General features: G+C 48.6%; 1 protein-coding gene across 3 annotated transcripts; it reads left to right on the plus strand.

The window, feature by feature from the left end:
• The first annotated feature begins 266 nt into the window (after positions 1-266).
• QPCTL (glutaminyl-peptide cyclotransferase like) lies at positions 267-7,735 on the plus strand. Of its 3 annotated transcripts, XR_013760457.1 has the most exons (8): positions 462-715; positions 1,203-1,346; positions 2,288-2,569; positions 4,187-4,339; positions 4,441-4,540; positions 5,020-5,136; positions 6,863-7,273; positions 7,458-7,735. XR_013760457.1 is itself a non-coding variant. In XM_079118971.1 (7 exons), the coding sequence occupies exons 1-7, from the start codon at positions 506-508 to the stop codon at positions 7,006-7,008; spliced, it is 1,152 nt and encodes a 383-aa protein (XP_078975097.1). In that variant the 5' UTR covers positions 267-505; the 3' UTR covers positions 7,009-7,735. The 3 variants fall into 3 exon arrangements, 2 of the variants coding, with proteins under 2 accessions (XP_078975097.1, XP_078975098.1); XM_079118971.1 differs by having other exon boundaries at positions 267-715; positions 6,863-7,735; XM_079118972.1 differs by having other exon boundaries at positions 267-715; positions 1,203-1,337; positions 6,863-7,735.
• The last annotated feature ends 3,162 nt before the right edge of the window (positions 7,736-10,897 follow it).

Consider the following 10,897-nt stretch of genomic DNA (forward strand, 5'->3'; position numbering starts at 1 on the left):
AGGAGGAAAACGACACGCCATTTCCAAATGCCCGCCGACCCTGTCTTCGGAGGCGCGGCCTCTGTGAAGCCAATCCTCTCCTAGCTTCTGGGATAGTGACCGCTCCTTTTCCTTCAGGGACGGTTCCTTGACGTGTCTATTGATCTTTCCGACCCTGCACAACCAATCCCATACCGCCATCCGGGAGGGGCGTGGACTTGCGCGCCCGTCCCCTGTTTTCCAGGATCAAACGCTGCTCATTGGCCTTTCCTCCTCCGCGGGGCGGTCCCTGTTCCTTCCGCGCTCCCCTTAGGGTTGTGCAAACCTCAGGGTAGCCAACCCCAATGCCCCAGGGAGTCAGGGAGGCGTGTCTTCAGCACGCGAAATCCCATTGGTTTCACTGCTCTCTTGGGTGGGACGGTCCGGCCGCTCTTGTTGCTCGTTGGGTTTGTGAGTCCATGGGGCGGAACTTGGCTGGGCCTAAACTCAATCCGCGGTCCCCGACCGGTTTCAGGGCAAAGCTGCTATGCGTTCCGGAGGCCGCGGTCGGCCCCGGCTACGGCTCGGGGAACGTGGCCTCACCGAGCCACCCTCATTACCCAAACGTCGCCTGCTACCGCGGGTGCAGCTGTTGCCCCTGCTGCTGCTGGCGCTGGCCGTGGGCTCCGCGTTCTACATCATCTGGAGCAGCTGGCGCCGCGGGACTGAGGAGCTGTCGCGGGGCCGGGAGCTGCGGGTGAGGACGGGCGGGGGCCCGGGCACCGCAGGGGTACACGTTTCCCACTTCCCCTTACCCAGAGTTTCGGTTGACGTGGCTGTATGGTATGGCCCTAACCGCAGGTGCCACCTTCTTCTCCGTTATTTGAGTGCATGCCCTTTACCAACGGAATAAGGCTTCGAGCTTGTTCTGTAATAGTAGCGCTCCTTTAGGAGGAAGCGTCTGGAGTGACAGGATTGGGAGATCTGGGTTTTACGCCTCAAGTCAGCTATTTGGAAGTCTCTCTTCTCACTGGGCTTCCATTTCACCGTCAGGATTCGGCAGGCTGTACCTGAAGGACTTGGAGGGACTTTTCCTGAGTCTGGATTTATCCTAGAACTCTCCCATGCTGGAGGCCACGCATTGGCAAATGAAACCGGGGCTCCTTGGGGGCAATGGCGCCCGGGATAAGATCGGAATAGGGGTTGCTTTCATTCTTCTCTTCCGTATCCCATCCCCTTTCAAGGCCCCGCCGATTGGAAGCCTCCCGGAAGACAGGCTGCGACGGGTGGTGGGGCAACTAGACCCGCAGCGTCTCTGGAGTACTTACCTGCGTCCTCTGCTGATTGTGCGAACCCCAGGCAGCCCAGGCAATCTCCAAGTCAGAAAGGTAAAAGGTTCTACCTCTAATCCTTGAACCTCTACCCGTCCCCCAGTAGTTGGGAAATAGACATCCTGTCCAGGATTCCAAATCAGCTAAGGGAAGAATGGAGCTCTCCCTGGAGTTAATCTGACTCGGGAATCCCAGGCATGCACATACTACCAGTTTGCACTGTTGGCACTGAGCATTTACTGTGTGCTAGGCACACCCAACAAATAGCCCTATGAGGTGAGAACCAGTAGGCGCTTCACTATGCAGATGAGGAAACTGAGGCCCAGAATCCCACAGCTAATATATAAATGGTAGACCTGGGGTTTGAAGTGGGTAGACATCACAGCTGGTGGTATAACATCTCTACATAGACTTCCAGATACCGTGTTTCCAATCCACCTCACCCAGGATTAGTTTCTGAACCTCTCTGGGAATCTGTTCCCTTAATGGGGCCACTTGTTGATGACCCCTACCCACAGAGAACAGGGCTTGCACATAGAGATGTTTAAGAATAAGATGTGCTGGTTGTGGTGGTAAACCCCTGTAATCCCAGTGGCTTGGGAGGCTGAGGCAGGAGGATTGGGAGTTCAAAGCCAGCCTCAGCAACTTAGCTAGACCCTAAGCAATTTAGTGAGACCCTGTCTCTAAATAAAATGTAAGAAAGGGCTGAGGATGTGGCTCAGTGGTTGAGCACCTCTGGGTTCAATCCCTGGTACTAAAAAAAAAAAAAAAAAAAAAAAAAGAATAAGCTGTGATTAGTCTTGTTGACGTCAAGAGTGAGGTCACCCCAACAGGTGGCATTCAGTTGGTACTCAGTAGAAGGGTGACAAGGGAATGATTTAAACCAAAATGGGAATTTTGAGTCACCCTGACCATTCTGCAGGGCTCAGGTCACATGGCTCTTCTCCCCACCTCCTCCCCAGTCCCTCTCCACCCTCCCGTCTCTCTCTTGCCACTAGTTCCTGGAGGCCACGCTGAGGACCCTGACAGCAGGCTGGCATGTAGAACTGGATCCCTTTACAGCGTTGACGCCTCTGGGGCCACTAGACTTTGGCAACATAGTGGCCACACTGGACCCAGGGGCTGCCCGTCACCTTACCCTTGCCTGCCATTATGACTCGAAGCTCTTCCCTCCCGGGTCAGCCCCCTTTGTAGGGGCCACGGATTCAGCTGTACCCTGTGCCCTGCTACTGGAGTTGGCCCAGGCCCTTGATCTGTTACTGAGCAGGGCCAAGGAGCAGGTGAGGAACAGGGGCGGAAGGAGGGGTGGGGGGCCTCCTCTACCTTGGTCCACCCGCCTCTCTTGTCTTGGTCATTCGTCCAACCTACACTCCATGCACTGAGCTGGCATGCCTTGAATGTCAGATCCTGTCCCACTTCTGCCCAAATCTTCCCTTGGCTCCAGTAAGGACTCTGGTTTATAACTCTGGTTTATTCCAAGCATAAACCAGAATTCTTATTGGCCTATGTACCTGTCACCCTCTAGTTCATGTCATACCCTGTACCTCTCACTCCCTCTGCTCTAGTCACACCTATCTCCTCCATGACCCTCAAACCCACAGAGTCCTCTCCTCAGGACATTTACACTTGCTGTTTGTTCTGTTTGTTGTGCATAGAATGTGCTTTCCTCCTTCCTGGCTTTCATTCAAGTATCCACTCCAATGGCATCTCTTCAAAGAGCCTTCCCAACCACCCTAAAATAGCTCCCTGTCATCATCCCGTGCTTTATGGTGATTTTTAAACTATTTTTAAATTTGTTCTTTATAGATGTACTTCACAGTAGAACGTATTCTGACATATTATACATGCATGGAGTATAACTTCTTCCAATTAGGATCCCATTTCTGTGGTTGAACATGATGTGGAGTCACACTGGTCGAGTATTCATGTGTGAACATAGGAACGTGATGCCCCATTCATTCTACTGTCTTTCCTATTCCATCCCCCTCCCTTCCCTTTTGTCTAATCCAGTGAACTTTGATTCTTCCCTGCCCCGGCCCTTTATGGTATTTTCTGTTTTGTTTGCCTATCTCCCAACTAGAATAAATCCTATGAAGGCAGGGACTTGGCTTCTTTTGTTTCTTACTGTATCTCCTGGGGCAGACAATTACCTGGCTAGGGCATCATTAGAATTTGTGGAATGAATAAGTAAATGAAAACATAAATGTCATGCTCCTCCCTTGCTCGGACTCCTTCCATAGCTCCCCAGGGGCCCTAGGACAAAGCCCAAATTCTTTTGGACCTTACTAACCCCTCTGGTCTCCTCTCAAACTACTTTGGCCCATTCCATGGCTCCAGGCTTAGTCCATGTTGCTCCCTAGCCTGGAAATACTCTTCCCTCTGATCCATACCTGCCAGGCCAGCTCCTACCCTGTCACCTCAGTGCAAACGTTCTTCCCAGCAGACCCCAGGCCTTCACTAGGCCAGGTCATGCCCCAGGTAGGCCACATATCCCTCTGCTCTGCTCTCTCAGAACACCAGTTCCTGGAAGCATTTGTCCTGACTGCATTTCACGGTTTATATATTATTTGTGGGTGTCTTCCACCAAGCTGATCCTGATGAATAATAATCGAGCTAGCCTGTGTTCAGTTATCATATGCCAGGCACTCTTCTGAGGCCTGGATCTGAATCCTACCTTATAAATACAACTATAATTACCTCCATTTACAGATAGGGAAACTAATGCTTCAAGAAGTTATTAACGTACCCTTATCTGCTCAGCCATGGAGCACCTGGGTGTGAATTTGAACCCAGGCACTCTGGCTTGGTCCTGTCCAAGTGTGCCGATGGGCAGGGCATGTGGGTGGGCTGATGCTGAGGGCTGACGCAAAGCTGGCTCTGGATACGTTTTCCTACAGGCAGCCCCAGTGACACTACAGCTGCTCTTCTTGGATGGTGAAGAGGCGCTGAAGGAGTGGGGACCCAAGGACTCCCTGTACGGCTCCCGGCACCTAGCCCAGCTCATGGAATCCATACCCCACAGTCCCGGCCCCACCAGGATCCAGGCTATTGTAAGACTAAGGCCCACTGGGTTCTAGCAAAGGAGGGAGAAGGTGGAGTGGGGTCTGCAGGACCATGCTTAGCCCCGTCCCACCCTGGATTTTCTCCCTAGGAGCTCTTTGTGCTTCTTGATCTTCTGGGAGCCCCCAACCCAACCTTCTACAGTCACTTCCCCCGCACTCTCCGCTGGTTCCATCGGCTGAGGAGCATCGGTAAGGGTGAAGGCAGAGGCAGGTGCAGCCTGGGATGCAGGAGGGAGAGCTGAGCTGGTGGGCCAGGCGCCTGTCCCCCACAGGCTCATCCAGGGTTCCTTCCACGTGCCTGATCTCTGAGGAACCAAGGCTGAGATACAAGCTGATCCCACAGAGGTCAAGTGTAGAGATTACAAAACGGGCTCTGGGCAGAGACAGCCAGGCTTATATCCTGAGTCTGTGAACTTGGTCACGAGCTTTCTCTCTCTGAGCTTCAATTTCCTATCTGTAAAATAGGCATGATCCAACAATAAGAGGGGTGTCTGCTCAGGATTAGGTGAGACCCGAAGTGTAGCAAGGCCACAGTATGGAAAAATGTTCATTCATGTTGGGACAACTAGTGTTCTGTCTCTGGGACCCTGATCCTCCTCAGATGTGTGAACTGGAGTCTCTCTGAGTGCCAAGGACTAACCCTTTCCTTTAATCCCCACCACTTCCAGAAAAGCGTCTGCACCGTCTGAACCTGCTACAGTCTCATCCCCAGGAGGTGATGTACTTCCAGCCCGGGGAGCCCCCTGGCTCTGTGGAGGATGACCACCTCCCCTTCCTCCACAGAGGTACTTGCTGCAAGCAAGGAGGAATGGGAGTCCAAGGAAGCCACAACTCAGCCCTGGCAATGGTCCCTTCCCAGGGGTGGGGGCTGGTAGCAAGTTGCTTAACCTCTTGGTGCCTCACTTTTCTCATCTGTAAAATGGGGATAGCTCAGAATGTTGTGGAGGTCTTTGTGCTAATGTGAAAGCTTTATCTGGACCAGTGCCCAGCACCTAAGAAGGGTTTGAAATGTTAATTATTTGTGCTATGGTGACTGCAAGATTTATCCTTTTTCTTTTTTCTTTTTTTTTTTTGGTGGTGCTAGGGACTGAACTCAGGGCTTCATGCATGCCAGGCAAGCACTCTACCACTGATCCACATCCCTAGACCCAGCAGAATCACTAAAGGAGTTCAAAAAAATGCCCAGTCATATTTGAGACCTACTAATTCACAGTCTTAAGGCTGCATGATCTTTACAAAGCTCCCACATAGTTTTGATGCCAGTCAGGGTTGAACACATCTGGTGTAGGGTTAAAAATGTAGATTTTAGAATAGACAGATCTACGTTCTAGGATCTGCAGCTTATCGCTGGTTGAACTAAAGCAAATTACTTAGCCTAAGTCCATTTCTTCTGAAAAATGGAAACAGACACAGACACACACACATGCGTGCTCACACTCACAAGAGTTCAGGATTAGATGAGATCAGGTATATAAATGCCTACTTACACAGTGCTTGGCACATAAGTGCTAAGAACTGCTTTTAACATTTTTACTCTATAATTTACTCATTCAACAAATAGGCATTCCTTACAATGCTTTCTTTGTTTTATTGTATTTTTTTGTGGTGCTGGGGATGAACCCAGGGCCTTGCACATGGTAGGCAAGCACTCCAACACTGCTACACCCTCAATAACAATGGCTTCTTTATTGATTCATTTAGCCAATGCTGAATGCTTCTCAAGGTAGGTGCTGAACTAGGTGTGAGGGATAGAGTGATGGGCCATGATCTGGCTCCACCTGGACACACACAGGCAAGCAGTCTGAGGACAAGAACCCAACTTAAGTGCAGGTGTTAACAACACAGACTTAATCCTAGGGCCTAGTTCAAATCCTGACCGTTTACTAGAGGTGGGAACACAGGCAGTTATTTTCCCTGCTTCCCTCTGCCTCAGTCTCTGCATCCATAAAATGAAGGTAAAAGCTGGGTGCGGCACTGTATACTTAAGAGTTCCAGCTACTTGGGAGGCTGAGGCAGGACAACTGCTTGAACCCGTGTTTGAGACCAGCCTAAGGCTATATATAGCAAGATTCTGTCTCAAAAACATAAAAAATATAATGAAGGTAATGATAGTAAGTGCCTAACTTAAAGAATTTACTCTAAACAAATATAAATTTATGGTGCATTAAAAAAAAAAAAAGGATTTACTCTAAGGATAAAGTGTGTATATATGAGATTAGACTAGGGTCTGGAATCCAGCAAGTACAATATAAATGTTATTAACAAGAAAATGTATACCTGGCAAGGAGAATCAAGGGCATCTTTCTCATCTTCTAGTCTCTCTATAATCCATTAAGTTTCTCTAATTTGTTATGAAAACAAGATATACTGAATTCATAAAAACCTAACATGTACCCTCACATACTTCAACTCTATTCAGAGTTCCCAAAAGGTTACTCGGAGCCCAGGTCTGGTCTCTGGATCGGCTGTGGGCCAAAGCAGGCCTGACCACGTCTCCTCTTTTGCCTTCAGGGGTGCCTGTGCTCCATCTCATCTCAACGCCCTTCCCCTCTGTCTGGCACACACCTCTGGACACTGAGGCCAATCTCCACCCACCCACTGTCTACAACCTGAGCCGCATCCTTGCTGTGTTCCTGGCTGAATACCTGGGGCTCTAGCCTGCTGGGTCAATGCTTCAGGAGGACCTTACTCTAAGGAAGAAGTACCCAGTAGGACATATGCCAAGGCACCCTGTGCCGGGGGAGCTCAGCTGGGTTCACCTCCAGTGTGCCGGCTTGCCTTCCTGACACCTTTGGCTCCTATTTGTGCTACAAGTGGAAAATTCTCTTTCCTTTGTCTGAAGCTACCCCCACTTCAAGGACATGGAAGGAACCACCGTGGGGATGAGAGCCAAAGGAAGGAGAGCTTGGGCTCTGCCCTGAGGTAAACACTTGGTCTGAAAGGCCTACAGGGACCAAATGCTATTCTTTTAGTCACAAACAATGGACTGGCATCTGGAGCAGCAGCACCCAACCAAATGAAGCCTCTGTGGCTTCTGTTCCTATGTGGGTTGGTTCTCCAGAATGGCAGCCTTGCTCCTGCCTGAGTCAAACCTCTAACTCCCCAGGAGACCACAGAGGCTGGGCTCAGATGGAACAGAGATGGAAGCCAAGACCTCGGAGCTCCAGATCTGCCTGACCCAAAGGGCAACAAAGCAGTATTTTAAGTGGATCAGAGATCAACCTAGTGGGGTGAGACATTAAATGAGTTTTCTCCCTGCATAACTTGAATTCTCCACAGTAGGACAGAATGCAATCGTTCCCAAAGTGTCTCATCAGGGAGCCCCATTATTGGGAAACACCTTGCGGAACTCGGTACTTAATAAAATATTTTGGGAAATATGGGGATTGGAATGTTTGAGAGCATTTATGGTAGGAATGGATCAGACAGACTTAGATTGGCTCCACAGTAGTTATACCAAACCATGGATTCCTTTCAGCTATGGGTATAGCATGTGAGAGGGTGGGTACAACTGGGAGTCAGTGAGGAGGAACCTCCCAACCCCACCTCATCTTCATATTCAGCTGTGGAGCTATGTAAAAAGGCAGACTAGCAAGTCCCACTCCAGACCTACTGAACCAGGACTCCAGGGAGGGGCTGGGACTCTGTGACAACCTGAAGGAGTCTCTTGGCAGAGATTGGGAAATGCTGTCTTCAAGGATGCAGCTTGGTGCAGGGACAGCGACTTAGTAAACCTCAAAAGGAAACCCTTTATGGAGAGAGCCACATGGGGTGTAGCTCGCTGGTAGAGCACTTGCCTAGCATGTGGGAGGCCCTGGGCTCCATCCCCAGACAAGATGGAAGGTCATTAAATGGGGAAGGTGAACTCAGGCCTTCCAAGCCAGCCTGAGGCTGCGGAAGACTCCAGGGAACGCCAGAACTGAAATGCAAGTTACCAAACTAGGGAGGAAACCAGATCCTCAATTTAGATTCTTCCAGTCACTGATATTTATTGGGTACCTACTATTGCTTGTGCTGGGCACAAGCAATTTACTTTTGTCAACTCATTTAGTCTCCCCAAATCCTGATGTAGGTACAATTTCAGTCCTCATTTTGCAGGTGAGGTGGCTGAGAGAATTGTGAACCAGTTGTTTCACCTGTAGCTATGCTTCCAAGGACCCCTGTGTCCCACCTCCCTTCCCCATGTCACCTGTGCTGGATGAACAGTTTGCTGGAAAAAAGTAGCGTGTGGCTTTCAAATGGCTCCATGCACACTTCTGGCTTGATCCAGGGTAAGGACGGCTATTAGACCTATCCTACAGATCAGGATGCTGAGGCTTGGCAAGGCCGTGTTGCCCCAGGTTTCGTGGCCTGCAAGCCCTGCAGCTCCCACACATACTTCACACTTGGGCTCTCACAGCTTCACTCTATGAAGGGACCATAGATGTGTATTTAAGTACAGTTTTGAGCACTTACCATCTTCTGAGGAATTGTTGGGGTGGGTGGAGCGTCCCTAATCCAAAAATCTGAAATGCTCAGCTTTTCACACGTGGAAAATTCCACCCCTGACCAGGTGACAGGATGCAGTTAAAATGCTGGCACTAAAAAATGTATAAAATTACCTTCAGGTTCTGTGTATAAGGTATAAATAAAGCAAAAGAGTTTTATGGAATTTTGTTGTTTTTTGTGGTGCTGGGGATGGAACCAGGGTTCTGTGCATGTGCAAGTGTTCTACCACCAAGCTACATCCCCAGCCCTGAATTTTGTTTTTAACTTGCAATATCTATATGCAAAAATATCAAGCACTCCCTTACCCCCAAACCCTAAATCTTAAACACTTCTGGTTCAATGCATCCTGGATAAGGGATACTCAACCTGTATTCTTATTTTTCAGATTTAAGAAACTAAGCTTCAGAGGAACCAATTGCCCAAGATCACATAGCTGGGCACTATCACCGCAGTGTGTCTGGGTGTACATTACATTATTTACCCTGCTATGACTCACTGGGTTTATTGGTGGCTCATTAGTATGAAATTCTCAACCATCGTGTCTTTAAATGTTGTCTGTGGACCATTCTCTTCTGATTCTGGAATGTGAGACTTTCTCACTGTCCTCCATAACCTCTTTCCTATTTTCTCAGGTTTGTTTTGTTCTGTTGTGTTTGTGTTGCATTTTTCTTCTCAGGTTTAATTCAATAAATATTTTTTTTCAGTCAAGTCTAATTTGCTCTTTATCTTTAACCCAGCCATTGAACTTTTTGATTTTGGTTACTGTTTTCATTTCTATAAGTTATATCTATGGGCTTTTTTTCTTCCTAATCCTCTAGGAGAGTTTTTAGTTTGGGGTTCCCTGCTGTTATTTCCCTGCTGATCTCTTAACCCCGTTTAAGATATTGTACTCTAATATGTGACTGAGTTCCACCATCTGAAAACTGTACCTGTCTAGGGGGTTATCTCTGCTGGTTCCTGCTCATATTGCTTTACTTCCATGTGTGTATGTTTACAATTCATTGTCTGAAAAGATAATTTGTAGAATTCTAGGTGACAGTTCCTTCCACTGTTTCTGCCCAACCTCTCAGCAAAAAGTTCCCTGGATCATACAGGTGATGTGAACCTGGCTGCAAACCTGTGCAGTCTAGGTCCCCAAATCCTCAGGGTGTTTTTCCTTCCCTTTGCTCTAGTGCTCCCCCACTTTTCAATCATCTCTACAGGCTTCTGGATCATGCTTACCTGAGTGTGTAGTTCTCTGGGATCTCCACTCCTCTTGGCTCTCAGTTCACTGGGCAGGACTTCTGCCCATATTGGGCTTAGGACTATGATCTTGACTTCTGCCTGTCTGTCCCAGTAGGGATGTCACATAAGAAACCCAAGTTTGTCCACTTCAGCAAATGCCCTATGGGCAAAAGTGACTGCAGGGCCCATGTACCTTTCCCTTTAATTTTTGGCTTGGTAGGTCCTTCTAGTATTTTACTATCTAATGCTTTTTTTTTTTTTGCGGTGCTGGGGATTGAACCCAGGGCCTTGTGCTTGTGAGGCGAGCACTCTACCAACTGAGCTATCTCCCCAACCCCTATCTAATGCTCTTAGGGAAACTTCTTATTTAATTGTTTTCAGCAGGAGGATCCAATAATCTAACTCACACCTGACCAGAAACTGAAGCCCCCAAAAACCAAGTCAAAAGTCAAACTCAGGTCTCCAATTCTAAACTCTTAAGCACTGAATAACTACTATGGTAGCTCCTAGTCTCTCTGGAAATTGATTCCCTGGTAAGAACATCAGCAACTGCTAGCTCCCACTCAATATCCATTTTTCTTTTTTATACTTAAAAGATGTCTTAATCCCACTTTATTTAGCAAAATAACTAACTGAATATTTTAAAACTTTACAGGGATCTTAAATCAGCAGGTGTTTGGTTGGGCATCCTGCACGCAGCTACAAGACTACATTCCCAGACTCCCTCACAGCCCTTCTGTGTGGCAAGTGTTGAGCTCCCAGACACACAGGGGTGCGGTACAGTACTTGTGGGAGGGAGAGGCTCCCCTCCTACAACACGGTCAGGCAGGAGTT

Source organism: Sciurus vulgaris (genome assembly GCF_902686455.1).
Source record: "Sciurus vulgaris genome assembly, chromosome: 17".
In the NCBI taxonomy this organism is placed as follows: Eukaryota; Metazoa; Chordata; class Mammalia; order Rodentia; family Sciuridae; genus Sciurus; species Sciurus vulgaris.